The sequence below is a fragment of the Leptinotarsa decemlineata genome, unplaced genomic scaffold (genome assembly GCF_025532065.1).
Source record: "Leptinotarsa decemlineata unplaced genomic scaffold, Ldec_3_MD MMD2_tig00000026_RagTag_RagTag, whole genome shotgun sequence".
Lineage (NCBI taxonomy): Eukaryota > Metazoa > Arthropoda > Insecta > Coleoptera > Chrysomelidae > Leptinotarsa > Leptinotarsa decemlineata.
In genome coordinates, this window is record NW_027412539.1 from 646,119 (window position 1) to 663,504 (window position 17,386).

The following is a 17,386-nucleotide window of genomic DNA, read 5'->3' on the forward strand; positions in this document are numbered from 1 at the left end:
GTGACATCCGGGTCCAGGATAAATACAAATAGAGATTTTATCGAGTGTGCATGATATAAATCAAAAATTAAACAATTTGTGGACACAACACTCAAAAAAGGTGGGCAAACCGCGGACACGTGTTTCTGGCTATTGGCCTCATCAGCGCGGTGCAGCCAAGTGTAAAGATGGGAAACACTTGTTTGCCGAAATCAGGAAACAACACAAACGCACGGAGTCAACAACAGGAGCCAACCGCACATTTGTGGTTCCAGTTAGAAGACCTAGAATTCCCAGGCTACATCTAACATGACCACGGAGGCAGCTATAGCTACCTGCGTGACATCCGGGTCCAGGATAAATACAAATAGAGATTTTATCGAGTGTGCATGATATAAATCAAAAATTAAACAATTTGTGGACACAACACTCAAAAAAGGGGGGCAAACCGCGGACATGTGTTTCTGGCTATTGGCCTCATCAGCGCGGTGCAGCCAAGTGTAAAGATGGGAAACACTTATTTGCCGAAATCAGGAAACAACACAAACGCACGGAGTCAACAACAGGAGCCAACCGCACATTTGTGGTTCCAGTTAGAAGACCTAGAATTCCCAGGCTACATCTAACATGACCACGGAGGCAGCTATAGCTACCTGCGTGACATCCGGGTCCAGGATAAATACAAATAGAGATTTTATCGAGTGTGCATGATATAAATCAAAAATTAAACAATTTGTGGACACAACACTCAAAAAAGGTGGGCAAACCGCGGACACGTGTTTCTGGCTATTGGCCTCATCAGCGCGGTGCAGCCAAGTGTAAAGATGGGAAACACTTGTTTGCCGAAATCAGGAAACAACACAAACGCACGGAGTCAACAACAGGAGCCAACCGCACATTTGTGGTTCCAGTTAGAAGACCTAGAATTCCCAGGCTACATCTAACATGACCACGGAGGCAGCTATAGCTACCTGCGTGACATCCGGGTCCAGGATAAATACAAATAGAGATTTTATCGAGTGTGCATGATATAAATAAAAAATTAAACAATTTGTGGACACAACACTCAAAAAAGGGGGCAAACCGTGGACATGTGTTTCTGGCTATTGGCCTCATCAGCGCGGTGCAGCCAAGTGTAAAGATGGGAAACACTTGTTTGCCGAAATCAGGAAACAACACAAACGCACGGAGTCAACAACAGGAGCCAACCGCACATTTGTGGTTCCAGTTAGAAGACCTAGAATTCCCAGGCTACATCTAACATGACCACGGAGGCAGCTATAGCTACCTGCGTGACATCCGGGTCCAGGATAAATACAAATAGAGATTTTATCGAGTGTGCATGATATAAATCAAAAATTAAACAATTTGTGGACACAACACTCAAAAAAGGGGGGCAAACCGCGGACACGTGTTTCTGGCTATTGGCCTCATCAGCGCGGTGCAGCCAAGTGTAAAGATGGGAAACACTTGTTTGCCGAAATCAGGAAACAACACAAACGCACGGAGTCAACAACAGGAGCCAACCGCACATTTGTGGTTCCAGTTAGAAGACCTAGAATTCCCAGGAATTGATTGGAATTGGAACCACAAATGTGCGGTTGGCTCCTGTTGTTGACTCCGTGCGTTTGTGTTGTTTCCTGATTTCGGCAAACGAGTGTTTCCCATCTTTACACTTATCTGCACCGCGCTGATGAGGCCAATAGCCAGAAACACGTGTCAGCGGTTTGCCCCCCTTTTTTGAGTGTTGTGTCCACAAATTGTTTAATTTTTGATTTATATCATGCACACTCGATAAAATCTCTATTTATATATATATACATATATATTTTCGGCTTTGAGCCATTTTGTCAAAAAGAAATGAAGTTTTTAATTTCTTTTATATTTAGTTTGCCTTCCAATCCAAGCTAGATAGAAGTTATATCGTTCTCTTTGGTTTTGCCTTTTGCAACCTGGCGCCCAAATATCAGAATTAGTCAAGTGAACTCATGGTTCATTTGATTAATAGTAAATTGATCTGTAATAGCTTTTAATCAGACCTGTGTTGAACTTACTCACACCCTCCCGTATCAAACTGAGCAGCCTATCAGCAAAAGGTGTTGAGCTCTTCGTTACATGTTTACGACTATCAGTATCTTCAAAGGCAGTTGGCCATACTGGACACAATAATGAAATAATTTCAATAATTGAAGAGTCGCGTGAAGAAGGGATAATATATTGAAACATTCACGAATAAAAATCACTCTCACCTCATTATTTAATGAAGTAACATCAGCAATTTCTTTTAATTTGCACTCTAAGCAAAAAATGGATAATGAGATAAGTGATGTTAAGCGACAAGTCGTCAACGAGTTACATAGACCTGTAAGACGTAATTTCCATAGAAGAATAACAATCACAAAGGGTTTGCTGATCTATGGCAAATAGATCTATCTGAAATGTAACCGTTCGCAAGAAGTATCAAAGGACATCGATATATCCTTGTATAACTGATTGCTACTCAAAGTATCTATGGACAGTGACAACTAAAAATTAAACCGGTAGTACCATAACAAATGCAATGAAAGATAGTATTCTCCAGAATATCTTCAAAGCGATCGAAAGAAAGAATTTTCCAATAAAAATTTTTCTTCTCTCATGCAACAATATAAAATCAATCATTATTCAACATTTAGTACGAAAAAAGCAGCCATAGCAGAAAGAGCAATGAGAACAATAAAAACATGGCTCTACAAAGAATTTTCGATTGAGGGGAATCATAAGTGGCTTGATATTCTTCCAATCATAACGAGGAAATATGGAAATATAACAGCAAGGTGCATAGTACAATTGGTATAGAACTCATATATGTCAATTCGACTACAAAATTGAAATTCAAAGCCATCAAAGGTATCAGAAGGAAATAAAGTACACCCAAATTCCAATTGAACGATATTGTATGTATAAGCAAGTATAAAGACATATTTGAAAAGGGGTTCACAGCAAACCATACGACAGAACCCTTTAAAAATTTTCAAATAAACAGAAAAAACCCCACTACATATATTCTTGAAGGTATGGTTGGTCAACCCATAAAAGGTTGTTTTTATGAAGAAGAATTATTGAGAAATGAAAATCCTGGCGTATAACTAGTGGAGAAGGTGTTGGGAAGAAAAAAAGAAAAACTAGTGGTTAGGTCTTTCAAGTGAGCATAATTCGTGGATTGATGTATCAGATGTGGTTTAATATTGTATGAAAATAATTTCAAATATCTGTGTAGTAAATAGTGATAGAGCTTTATAATAGTACACTAGTATTATGCTTGTATGTTTTCCAAAATAAATATTATATCAACCGATCTGTGTTTGAATGTATTTGATTATATGATTGAAAATTCTTTCAATTAATAGCTTTTATATTTGAAAAACTGATAAAAATAATTATATTCAATCAATTTATTCATTATAAATTCCAAAAATTATTATTGATTATTGAGGAAACTAGTCCAAGTTCTGTGTACGTTGGAATACGGTGACCTAGGATTTGGCGCCTTTCGATTTGCTCCTTGTGTGTTAGACACCAGCAATGATTGAAGTGGATTTTTCGATTGGGATGGAGTTGAACAACTTTCTCGCATAACTGCCAGTCACTCCTACAAACAGTACATATATGATTCCAACAGTCCGTAGTTTATTTTTCACACTGCAAGCAACGTTGTTGAAGTGGGAATGATGTTGTCATCTCTTCTATCGCACAGGTTCTGCAAATATTTCTACAAATACCCATAATGGTACAATCAATTCTCTCTGGACACTTGGAACACTTAAGATAGTTTCCCTGTTTGTGAGTTGAGATTATTGTTCCCTTGGGTTGTGGCCTTGGATTCCGTGATACACACTCGTCACACTCGGATTTGAGTCGAGAAATTTGACTTGTAGCACTGAGTAGCACCAGTTTTTAGTATTGGATAAACACACACTTATGGCTTGGTATCCCACTCCTTTGGAAAAGGCATATTGTTATTTGATGCTGAAAATAACAGGAGTCAACTGGGGAAAGATGAATTTCGAAAATATCGTTGCTGTATTAGCTAGGATATCACTTGATGATGAAAATAACTGGACAGATGATGAGTCATTGAATGGAGGTGAAATAACTCCCAACTTAGAGGGAATTGTGGAAGAGGAAGCTGAAATTATTGGAGACGAGGCAGATATTGGAGTCGATGAAGATGTTGATGCCTTGGAGCACGAGTAGATTGTTGAAGGAGATATCATAAATGACGAGGTTGACCTGAGTAATGAAGGTATTGTGGCTGATTCATCTGAAGATAATGATGCCTCAATAATCGGCTTCCAATGGCTCAACGTCACCGACACATTGGAAGATCGACTGGATCTGTATTGTGTGACAGATGCGCACGTAGGAATCAGAACAATCGATGGAGATATCCAAAAGTTATGTGGTGGCTGGTATCAATATGTAAACACCCATGATACGGTTTCTATGATGCAACTGGGTCAGTATTGGTGTGAGGCATGTGAAAGACCTCTCACAAATTTCACATAATATTAAATAGTGTCAAACTTGTGGCACACTAACCGTGGGCCTTCTGGTTGAAAAAAAAAACAGCCTCTTTCAGGGCTGAGTTATTCATACAAACAGTAGTAGTAGTACATCTGGGAATATCGTCTCGCGGCATGATACTTTTCTTCTAAGGTCCATATGAATGGAAGTTGGAAAATGTCCACGTAGTAGTAGCATATGAAACCAGTTTACAGCTAAAAATATACTACCATCATCAATTGGTTCTTTTTGCAAGCAACAATTAACCGCATATTGAGTTTACCTCATAACTTGATTCGATATTATATGTTCGAATGACTAACCTGAGGGACAATCGTCCGGAATAATCTTGACATATCATTTATTGATAACATTCCTCAAATTTTTTTATAGCTAGTTATGCAACTTTCGAGTGCCTTATGCATCATAAATATGCATTCTACTATAAATGAGAAGTGAATACCTGATACGTGAGAGGTGTCATTTTTTTGAGTTCTCATGTCACTGTGTCTGGGATATCTATAACCAAATAACAAATTGTGAACGCCTAATAAATTATTAGTTCGCGTTAAAATATATTTCATAGGTGATTACCTAGTAAATCTCACTGTGAGAGACTACTTTGAGTTGATAATAATAGCCCTGAGAAGGGTTTTTTTCATCAATTCATACTTTGTAGACTAGTTGTCATCATCCCTATCAGATGATATACTGATATGTAATGGTGTACCAATGGATGACGGTGAACTTCTAGTGAATGAACTGATTGAATCAGAATCATCCACTACTTGCATCCTATTATGGTATCCTTCCGGAAAACCATAATGCAAGTGTAAATACTCGAAGTAACTAAGATTTCTTCGAGTATTTACACCATCGGTTGAAGAACTGACTTCATCAACCTGAATGGGATTTGTGGTAGGTTCCGAAGTTGGTAGACTCCTAGGCTACGTCGTTGAATCAGGACTCGTCGACATCGTGGAGAGAATGATATAGAACTCTGCTTTTACACTGAATTTACACAAAAAATATTAGTGAGGAGAATGATGGGGAGAGAAAAGTGACACAAACAAGATATATGTAATGTTTCATGCTGCTTCAACAGATATTAACTCCTCCAATGAAATGATGAAGAAAAAACAATATAATTTTCAAGAAATATACTTATTGATTTCATCATGAAACAAGATCTTTTTTTAATTTTCTTCTCAATAGATTATTCACAAGAGATGGAAGAATTCATCATAAAACAAGTCTTTTTTTAATTTTTTTTTTCCCAGAAAATTATTCACATCAGGAGAATAAATAAATTGTTATGAGAGATTCGTCTAAAAGAGATTGTGAATAGAATCAAAATCAATTCTTAACGTAATGAAAATAAAAATGGGATGAAATGATGAACAGTGCCCCAACCATCGCATTGTTCAATGTATACCGAACCGATTGAATGTACACTCTTTTTTTTCATTTCATATTCGATTTTTTCAATTATTTATCATAGCAATATATGAACAAATAAACTTGAAACTATTGAAAGAAGAAAAATTATAAATTGAATCTAGTCCAACTCATCGAAGAGGTCGCCCAAGGGAAGAAGTAACTCGGACATTCTCCCCTTGATACGTTTGAATCGAGCATACCTCCTTTTATGATGCTCAGCTTCTAACCGGTCAGTTTCAGTTCTGTATCTTTCCCAGCAATTTCATCTCGTTGTCTGGCAATCTCTTCTTGGCGATGCTGATAATCTGCCCTTGCAGCCTCACTTTGTTGGCGAGCAAGTTGAGCAGCATCGTAAGCAGCATAGTAGCAGCTGCTGAAGGAAATGCAGGAAGTGGTCTTGCAACCGCTACGACACTGGAGGCTGCAGTAGGTGGAGTCGGTATGTTGGATGGTGATCTTCTGCTAACAGGCCATTTTCCAGTTTTAGGATTGGTTTCATCGCAATCCGGAATGATTCCCTCACCTAGCATACTCATGACTTCCTCGTAGCTATGATCTGGAAGCTCGATGGTAGCAATCATGACACACTTCACAGAATCCAACATGATGCTGTCAATGGCAGCGTTGGCATCAAAGTTGGAGAAATCCATAACTGAAACACGTATAAAACATACATTTTATTTTATAGTTCAGAAAGTTAATCGAGGATTTGGTTAGCTATACTAATTTCTGATTACATTACTGAGTTTAGCACCTTAGTGATTGAACACTTGTATTGTGCAACTCTATTATATATGCGGATTTCAAATAAGTCTTGTAACAAAATGGCTTAGGAATAATATTAAAACATAATGAAAACTTCATAAGCGTATGTCAGCAAAGAAGTGTAAATGTTGCATTAATTTATTTATTCAGTATTTTTAGAAAGGTGTAATAATTATGAAAAATATATTTTTTGATAGAACACTGAATTTCTTGAAATTTTTTTTCTTTTATACTGGATGGAAGAAGGTTGAATGCTTTAGGTAAAGTATATATTAAACATCTATGAACAATATTTTTGTTGCAGTTGGGAATTCTTAAGTGATGGTTTGTAGTACTTCTGGTTGTATAGTTATGTGAAGGATGGTTCTGATATTGCTTGTATTTGTAGGCATATATACATAGGCTATGAAAATATAGAGATCTTATGTCACCAACCTCTTCATTATAAAGTAGTGTTGTCTGATAAAGTTTTGTTTTCCTATATATTATTTTTAATATATAATTTTGAATGACATTTAGTTTTGTAGAGCATTTCTGTACATTCCTCCCCATACTAGAATACCATAACGAAAGAGTGACTCGGCCAGTGATTTGTAAATTAATAAAAGGAGATTTTCAGAGAGGATATCTCGTAGTTGATAAAATTTATATATAAGCTTCCTCACTTTATTTGTTAGATAGTCAATATGGTTACTCCATTTTAAGTTTTTATCTATTATAACCCCTAAGTACTTGATTTCTTTCAACTCTGTGATTTCCTCCTTGATGTTCTTAATTTTTATACTACTGAAGGAGGGTCTATTAACATCTGTTGTTGAGAATGCAATATAGTGTGTTTTCTTGACATTCAGGGATAATTGGTACTTATCCAACCAGTTTTTGGCAATTTCCATATCTCTTTGCAGAAAATCTTTTGTTTCAGTCCACGTATTGCCATTAAACAACATGACGGTATCATCCGCATACGATATTACTTTTGCATTTGTTGATGAAGATAAGAATGCGTTGATATATGTTAAAAAGAGAATAGATCCAAGTACTGCCTCCTATTTTTATTGTTCTTGGATCACTTAAGGTGTCATTCAGTTTAACTATTTGTGTTCTATCTGAGAGATAACTGCGAAAGACATTCAATACTGTCCCACGTACTCCATAACATTCCAGTATATGGAGGAGCTTTTCATGATTCACGGTATCAAATGCTTTCGCTAAGTCAAGAAACACAGCGATACATTTCTTATTAGCATCTAATTTTTCAGTTACTTCTGTTATGACCGAGCACATTGCATCAGTGGTAGACTTACCATTTCTTAATTCAAACTGCTGTCGGTGGATTATATCGTTTGAGTCTAGAAAGTATATTAACCGATCTTTCAAACATTTTTCAAATAATTTTCCAAAATTATTGATAACACTAATGGGTCTGTAGTTACATATATCAGTTTTATCCCCAGATTTATATATGGGTGATACAACTGATGATTTAAATTGCACTGGAACGATGTTTGTTTGGAATATGAGATTGAATATATGTACTAAAGGTGTGAGAATATGTAAATGAATTTTTTTTAATATATCAGTTTTGATTCCATCAATGCCTGGTGAACTACTATTTTTTAAAGAAGAAATGTGTTCAATTAATTCATTTTCTGTTACTGGAGAAACATGCTATTTGTATTAGTCAATATATTTTCAGTAATGTCAGGATCACCTGTGATATTTTTATGCATATTAAGTCCAATATTGATAAAATAATTGTTACAAAAGTCTGACATTATTTTTTTATCACTAATAAAATCTCCATTTTCATCAGTAAGTTTAATATTATTTTCTTTCACTGTCTTTGTGTTTGTAGCGTCTGCGATTAAATTGTAAATTTTTTCATATTATCCAGTTTATTCAGTTTATTTCTGTAAGATTTGTATTCCTGCTCTAATTCAGGAGAAAAATTGTTCAGTAGCCTCATTTTCAATTTGTCCCTGTTTTTAATAGATGTGATAAGTCCTTCTCTTATCCAGGGTTTGATTTTAATTACTTTTTTTGAGTACTTGAGGGGGATTTTTGAATTTACTAGGTATTCATTCAATGTATTCATAAAGAGATCAGTTGCTTTCTGAGCTTCATCAACTAATAAGATATTTTGCCAATTCTCTTCTTTGATTGAGGATATCAATTTATTTATATTAATTTTAGTATATTCATTTTTATTTTCCCTACTGACATTATTTTCCTTCTCACTTTTTGCAATATTTAGTAGTATTGGATAGTGATCTGTGATAAAACATTTAAGAATGTATGTATCAAATGTAAAATTATTATTCATATCAGCTTGGTTTTTTACAAATAGATGGTCAATACAGGACTTACTATCATGGGTTTCTCGTGTGGGCTCTGAAATATAAGGCCGTGTTCATTTAGCAAGTCTATATTAATATCACCTACTATAATTTCAATGTTGTGGTTTGCTCTGTTTTGATCTAGAAAAGTATCAAAGTCTTCGATGAAAGAAATCAAGTTACTAAGGATCGGCCTATACATAGCAAAAATTCTTAGTGAAATTTTACCGATTTTTAATGTTATTACACTAACAGTGACACCACTAACTGATAGTTTTTGGTGAGAAATACAAAAATTGAGATCAGATTTAATAAGGATCAATGCTCCATCATTTCTGTTAAAGTCACCTCCATTGTGAATTGTTGTATAACCAGGAATATTAAAATTGTTAGACGTTGCACTCTGGAAACATTCGCTTGAAACAAAAATATCACAGGAATTGAAGTTATAGGTACCAATAATGGCTAATAACTCATTAAAGTTTTTACATGCACTTCTTATGTTGAAGTGCATCAGATTCAGATATTTATCAGATGTGACAAAATCATGAATTTGATATTTTTCAACTTACCTAATGATGGTTGTTTTGCAAATTGTTATACAAATACGAAGTGAATAAAGTGGCACTGGTCCGGAAACAGGCAATGGAACTGCAGCTGCAATGGCAGCTGAAAGTCACACTGAAAATATTCTGAATGGAGCCTTGATTTAAATATTCCAGCCAGCCCCCACTCTCTATCTTCACTCTCGTCATTCTTTGTAGCACTCCAAATAGTCCAACCATCTGTAAACCCCTGTAGGTCCTAATAGTACGTACAGTACAATAGTATATAATGGCGAATGTAATGAATCATTGTTAATTTATTGTATAAGTTTGAAAATGTCCGTATAGGACGAAACTGCAGTAGCGTTAGTTACAAATAAAAGTGGTAAAAAACATAGAATAATCAATTTCTCTTCTCTTCAGAAATATATATCTTTCATAAAACATCTTTTTACACGCTCCTATACGGATAAAGATGGTGGGGTGAAGAATAATTATTCGAAAATGAGATTCATAGATAGTTTCAAATTCATGTTTAGTTCTTTGGAGAATTTAGTTGCAAATTTAACATCTGATCAGATGTTAGATGCGCAAACATTTCCCAAAAATTGAAAAATTCAATTTAATGAGGAAGAAAGGTGTATTTCCCTATAACTTTGTTGATAATATTGACAAACTGAAATATCTAAGACTTCCAACTAAAAATCAATTTTATGCCAAACTCAATCGTGAACATATATCAGATGATTATGGAAGAGCTCAACTTTTATGGAATTTGTTCGAGTGCCAGAATTTGGGTGAGTACTCGGATTCATATTCAAAATCAGAGGTGTCACTATTACGTGACATTTTTGAAAACTTGAGAAATATATCTGTTGATAAATTTAAATTGGATCTGGCACAATACTTCACCGCACCCGGATTATCTTAGGATGCTATGTTGAAATATATGAATATTGAATTGGAATTACTAACTGACATTGATATGATTTACTTCTTCCAAAGAAGTATACATTTTTACCAAATATACGCGGATTCAATGCCAGATAAATGCACACTTTGATTATAAAATATAAAAATATAATCAACTTACTAATGAGTTATTAGTGTGTTATAGTGTGATTCTGCTTTCTGTGCAGGAGGCTGCTCACTTTCACTTCATAAATTATCATTGTCAGACATTTTCAATCATTCAAAAAATTTGAATTGGAAGTATTATTTTTCATTCAGGTGTTTAGGTAAACCTCCTTATTGGCTTCACGCTGATATGTCGTAAATTTATTTCCATTACTTGTTTCCGAAGCTTTTTATGACTCGTATTCATTCATTCATTCCATATTAGTAACCACAATTTTGATGTGAAACTTCTGTAGCCATACGTAAAACCGATTATTCATATTTTTATATTTGATAATTGAAGTGTGCATTTATCTGTAAATTAAGCCCGCGTAGATATGGTCTGTGTCTATATTATTAATTTTTAATTTCATTCTTGTGAAGAATAATGCACTATGCACTATAACACTTGCTTGAAGAATTAATTCTATGGAAACTGATAATATTGTATTTCAAAATCAGCTGATGGCGACTATCGCACGAATGTTTTTCATATTTGTTATTAACAGGAATATCAATAGATTAATTAATTGGAAAATTTTCCGATGATGATAGATGGTAGATGCTGGTTCTACCTGGCATCGTCCGGTGAGATATCATCGGTTTCAAGGGTGGGAATATAAGGAGAAATTGCATGATGACAAAATACTGCGGAGGTAAAATAGCTCCCTAATCGAATCTCCGGATGGGGGCTGATTCGAGAGCATCATCCTACAGGAGTTATTCGAAAACCACTATTTATGACAGTCAGCAGGGTTTCCCTAACATCAGTCCACAAGAAATAGCATGATAATTGATATTGCTGTAACATCAGAGGACTGAATTCAAATATAAACTCAGTGCACCGACATCTGCAAACAAATAGTTTCCATTATCTTGCAAAGTTAGTGCTTCAAAAAACCCCTTCAATTTTCTATATCCCGGCTATGATTTCTACTTTCAAATCACACGTAACTCTGGAATATCTCTTTTTATCAAAGGCGATATCTCCTGTCAACGAGAAAAAATGCTGGAAACCTAAACTTTGATGTTATTTGGTTCAAAATAATAACACAGAGAATCACTAAATTCATATGCTGCTTTTATCGACCATCAAGCGATACATATTATAGGGCTCTATTCTCTTCACTTGCGAACACTATTGACTTTCTGCAAATTAATCATCCCTGTGCTGAAATTTCCATATTTGGTGACTTCAATGTGCACAATATCGACTGACTCAAATTTTCAAATATCAACGAAGAACAAGGTATCGAAGATGATGCTTTGACAATGAGCTGCGCACTTACTCAGATTATAAGTGAGCCAACCAGGATTCCTTACCCTGATGGAGAATATCCTTGTCTTCTGAATCTATATCTAACAACCAATCCAGAAATTTACAGTCACCGTAAGGTCTCTATTGGGATCTTCTGACCACAAACTCATTTCAGTGTTGAGTGAATTACCGATAAATGTCAGGGAACAAAGTTTGAAATTACAAATCTGCTGGGTGGGGGGATCTTCATGGCTAGATGTTTGTTTCAGCTCTGAAGATTCAACAATTTGGGCCTCTTAAGTAACGGGAGTAATTCTATAATCCATGGTTGTATATATCCGTTTTTCAATGAAACGAACTTCTAACTGCAAACCATGGTGTAACAAAAATTGCCAGCAAGTTGCCACCTCCAAAAATGTCGCCTATCGGAAGTGGCGCAAAAATCCATGTGCCAAAAACCAAACTAGGTTTGTTGATGCTCGCAATAGCTACAAACTTAGGATGGATGAAAGCGAAGAACAATTAGAGAATTAAGAAGAAACTGCTTGCCAATCTCAACGGGTCTAGATCCTACTGGTCGGTTGCTGATACAAGGGCCACTAATACAAACAGCCATAGAAAAAAATTTATCAGCTGAACAATTCGCGTCCCACTCCACAGTCGATTTTCTGAAAAAGGCACCACCCACTATCCCCACGCTAGAATCCACAATGCCAAAAATTACTTTTCGACAACGTCTAGTCAGGCGAATTTTGAAACAGCTGAATATCAACAAGGCGTCTGGTCCTGATGAAGTGCCCGTCATCGTATTTGAAAAGTGTACAAATGAACTCGAACCAGTATTCAGCAGACGCTTCAACCTATCGTACAAGAAAGGGGCTTTTCATTCATGTTTGAAGATTGCTCGCATTCAACCTATTTCCAAAAAGGCAAGGAAAATCTTTCAAATAATTATAGACCAGTCGTTTTGCTATCAGTGATATCAAAAGTCATGGAGAAGGCCGTAAATCACCATATTCTTGAATACTTGAAAGGCTCCAACACCTTGAGCGATCGTCAACATGGCTTTCGGGAACGTAGATCAACAGACGACCTTCTAACGTATGTCACCCATATCTGACCGTGTGTTGCATGGGAGTTTGCTGGCCAAACTTCGATGCTATGGCTTGTCAGACCATTTTTGTGTATGGCTCTTCATCTTCTTGAAAAAATGTTCCCTGGAAGTGGCCATCGATGGATATGTCTCGGATACTTTCACCGTCAACGATGATGGTTCCAAGGGATCTATCTATGTTATCTCCAACCCTCTTTTCATTGTGTATCAACAACTTATTGAAAAAACCTAGAATCCAATATATTGCTTCGCCAGAAATTTCTTTCCTGATTATTTCTTTTGTGGCAATTGAGATATGAGCCTGTTCTGTTTGGACCACGCTGTTATTTCTTCCCATTCCCCACTTAATCCTCAGGCTTAGTGATATGGAGTACACTCCACACACTGAACCTTCTTTGGTTTTTGAGCCGTCTGTATATATGCGTATTGCATTTGTAGCATCTGACTCTGTGTTCTGCTTAATTTGTATTTTGTAGGGTTTAATAAACACAAACCTGAGTTCAATTGCATCACTGATTGCTTGCAGCAGAGGTTGCGCAGTAAGCGCTTCTCGTCATAGGCCCAGCCTCAATCAACCCATTCCTACTTCGAGGTTTACACCAGCCGTGCGCAATCGTACCATGGCCATTAATGCAACCTCCGTAACGTACAGGTCCAGAGGGGTCAGACCCGTAATTAATTCCATTGCCGGGGTTGGTGTTGTTCTCATGGCTCCTGTGATGTTTGAACAAGTCAGTCGCTTTATTTGATACAATTTTTAGATGGCCGTTGCTTGTATAACTTCTGGTTGCCATGCAATGGCTCCGTACGTTAACATAGGTCTTATTATTGCAGTGTAGATCCAGGTGACCACACAGGGTGAAAGACCCCATGCGCGTCCCACTGTGTTCCGATATTGCTCATAAGCCACATATACTCTTTTTGCTCTACTCTGTAGGTGAGAGTTCCATTTTAGCTTCCTGTCGAGGGTAGTACCAAGGTATATCACCTCTTCAGAGAAGTTTAGTTTGCTTTTGAAGATTTCGGGAGGTTTTAAGCCCGATAAACTTCTTTTCCAGGTGGAAAGGACCATTTCAGTCTTCTTGGGATTGATCGACAGTGAGTGTTCCTTTTACCATGTTTCTAATAATGCGAGCTCGTCCTGCGCTCTATTGCAGAGTGTTTTCACAAACTTGCCGGTCTGCAGGATAACTATGTCATCTGCGTATGCAATTGTGTAGAATCCATTTTTGTTGAGGTGATTAATCAGGGTATCCAGAACTATGTTCCAGAGAAGGGGTGATAAGACCCCTCCATGTGGACATCCTCTCATGAGCAGTCCTTTCACTGTGATGTCTTCCACATTAATACTCATTGCTCTACTAGAGAGCATCTTGAGTATCCATTCTCTTACCACCAGGGTTACGTTCCTGGAGTGTAGTTGCTGGGTAATTGTTGGAAAGGTTGTTTCATAAAACCCTCCCTCAATATTTATGAATATACCCAGGGTGAATTCTTTGTTGTCCAATGATCTCTCGATTCTGCCAACCACATGGTGAAGGGCTGAATCAGTAGACCTTCCCGGATTATATGCATGCTGATTTGGATGAAGTGGGTTGTGAACTAGTACTCCATCTCCTATGTACCGCCCACATAGCCTTTACATAGTTTTTAAGAAAAACGATGTGAGACTAATTGGTCGGAATGCTTTTGGTAGGGTGTAGTCCATCCTACATGGTTGGGGTATAAATACTACTCTTACTTCTCTCCACTTACTGGGAATATACCTCAGAGCTAGAGAGGCTCTGAATATTCCAACCAGGTGCTGCATAAGAATGTCCAGTCCCCATTGAAGTAGGGCTAGTCTTATACTGTCAGGTCCTGGTGACTTGAAGGGGAAATGCCCGATATAGCCCATCTCATCTTGTCCTCATCAATTACTTCACTAGCAGATTGCCAGTCGTATTGTGAGGGTGTTATTGGCACATCCGTCTAGTTCGTTGTTCCAGGAAAGACCTGGGAAATGAGTTTCCATAAGAATCTCAGCACAACATCGAATGCAACTATTACTGAATCACTGATTGAAAGAATTGAGTTGTCACAACTGAAAATATTTTTTCATTTGTACAATTAAAAAGCATAAATGACCAGATTTCAACAGGAACTAATATGGCATAATGTAAAAATTAATTATTACAAATTTTTTCCAGAAAATGATGATTTTTCATTAAATAAACCTTTATTTTTTGGGAAAGAAAGTTTTTGGCTTTCTACTACCCCATCTGATACAAAAAAATGGATGAGAGAATCTTCCAAAGAAAGGAAGGATTAATCAATTTGAAAATAAGTAACTCTATACATGGATGTGTAGATCATGCAAAGAAGTAACTTTCAGACACAAACTGAAAGAAAGTCCTCCTGAAACAGCTACTTTCATATAAACATTGAATTACACGAAAGAAAAAATTCTTTCGAAACAAATACTTCTATATGAACACTGAATTATACAGAAGATATTTTTCTCTATTCAGTTTGTATATCGAACATTCGTGGAGGAATAAGAATCAGATATCATTCACATGAGTTCTACTTTGAATGAATGGTAATAAATTGTACTCACATGGAACACTGTCACCCTAACTGGTATACACGTGTTTCGCCTTAAGACACTTGCCCTAAGGCTCTTCAGTACCAAATTGGATAACATTATAGAAAATACACACACTTCATTCATGAATTACGAAACACGTGTATACCAGTTAGGGTGACAGTGTTCCATGTGAGTACAATTTATTACCATTCATTCAAAGTAGAACTCATGTGAATGATATCTGATTCTTATTCCTCCACGAATGTTCGATATACAAACTGAATAGAGAAAAGTATCTTCTGTATAATTCAGTGTTCATATAAAAGTATTTGTTTCGAAAGAATTTTTTCTTTCGTGTAATTCAATGTTTATATGAAAGTAGCTGTTTCAGGAGGACTTTCTTTCAGTTTGTGTCTGAAAGTTACTTCTTTGCATGATCTACACATCCATGTATAGAGTTACTTATTTTCAAATTGATTAATCCTTCCTTTCTTTGGGAGATTCTCTCATCCATTTTTTTTGTATCAGATGGAGTAGTAGAAAGCCAAAAACTTTCTTTCCCAAAAAATTAATCACTCCTAAAAATATAACCCTTTCAAATCAAATAAACCTTTAGTTTCATTAAATACAAATGATAATTTTATTTTCCCAAACAAGTAGCTATCATGTTCCATTTTTACTGCTTCATTTTTCATATTTATCAATTTATTGACGACTGTTAAGAATCAATTCCAGATCTATTGTATATAGTTATATAGTATAATATTAGTGTACTTATACAGTGCATTTCATTTAAAACGGGCTACCCTGAATAACTTTTGGTGCAATGTTTTTCAGGAAAAATTAAAAAACACGTCAACAATAGTATACAGAGGGACACACTTTGACATATTTATATTTGATGTTACTTCCCCTATCGCACCACCAGAACATATCACCAATTTCTTTCAAATGGGTCACCTTATATTATTTCGCATTAGCAGATGCTGAGCAGATTTCAACAAAGTATAAAACATATGCTGAAACAGTTGTCTACCGGAGGCTCTTAAATTGAAATAAATATGGGAATGATTTATTCATCTTTTGATTTTTATGGAATTATTTTTCAGCAGGTTGACTGCATTATCGTGCATGTGAGTAATATCAAGATATGAATGGATGTTTACATTTACAACTTTGTTGAGAATGTTTCATATGATGGTTATGTAAAATATTGGGCACATAGTGTTGGATGAACAGTGATATAATCAGATTTTCTCAGTGCTAAATCAATTTTACGTTTTGATAACAAGTCAAATTCCTTTTTGGAATAGCTGTCATTTTAATGATCGACCAACGTCATTAAAAAACAAAAACAAGAAGCCAATGTATTGCTTTGCTGACGACAGAAGACTTCTCTCGTCATTAAATTTGGATTCCATGACATTGGCTGCGGATACACATCTTCACCGGCAGCAGGAGGTTGAATATTTTAATGAGGATCTAGAAGTAATTTCGAATTGGGATGAAAGGTTCAATTCAATACCACAAAAACTAAGGCATCGGTTTTCTCGAAAGAGATAAATGTTTTCAAACCGGATATAATAATGTCAGGCCTGACAATTTCACTTTCTGCTTCGATAATTTTGTTGGGGGTTGAAATGGACATCAATATGTCTTGGTACAATCATGTCGCTGTAATTGCAAAGGCTGCTTCCCAAAAGCTGTCCCGAACACTGT

The 17,386-nt window shown here is 36.1% G+C and overlaps 1 protein-coding gene across 1 annotated transcript; it reads right to left on the minus strand.

Annotated features, from left to right (window-relative positions):
• Positions 1-5,696: 5,696 nt before the first annotated feature.
• Positions 5,697-9,764, minus strand: LOC141480868 (uncharacterized). Its single transcript, XM_074171586.1, has 2 exons — positions 9,638-9,764; positions 5,697-6,616 (listed from the first exon to the last, which is right to left on the minus strand). The coding sequence occupies exon 2, from the start codon at positions 6,612-6,614 to the stop codon at positions 6,201-6,203; it is 414 nt and encodes a 137-aa protein (XP_074027687.1). The 5' UTR covers positions 6,615-6,616; positions 9,638-9,764; the 3' UTR covers positions 5,697-6,200.
• Between the last annotated feature and the right edge of the window lie 7,622 nt (positions 9,765-17,386).

Coding starts and splice junctions, on each gene's coding strand:
- LOC141480868 (XM_074171586.1), bottom strand. CDS start 6,614: ATGGATTTCTCCAACTTTGATGCCAACGCTGCCATTGACAGCATCATG.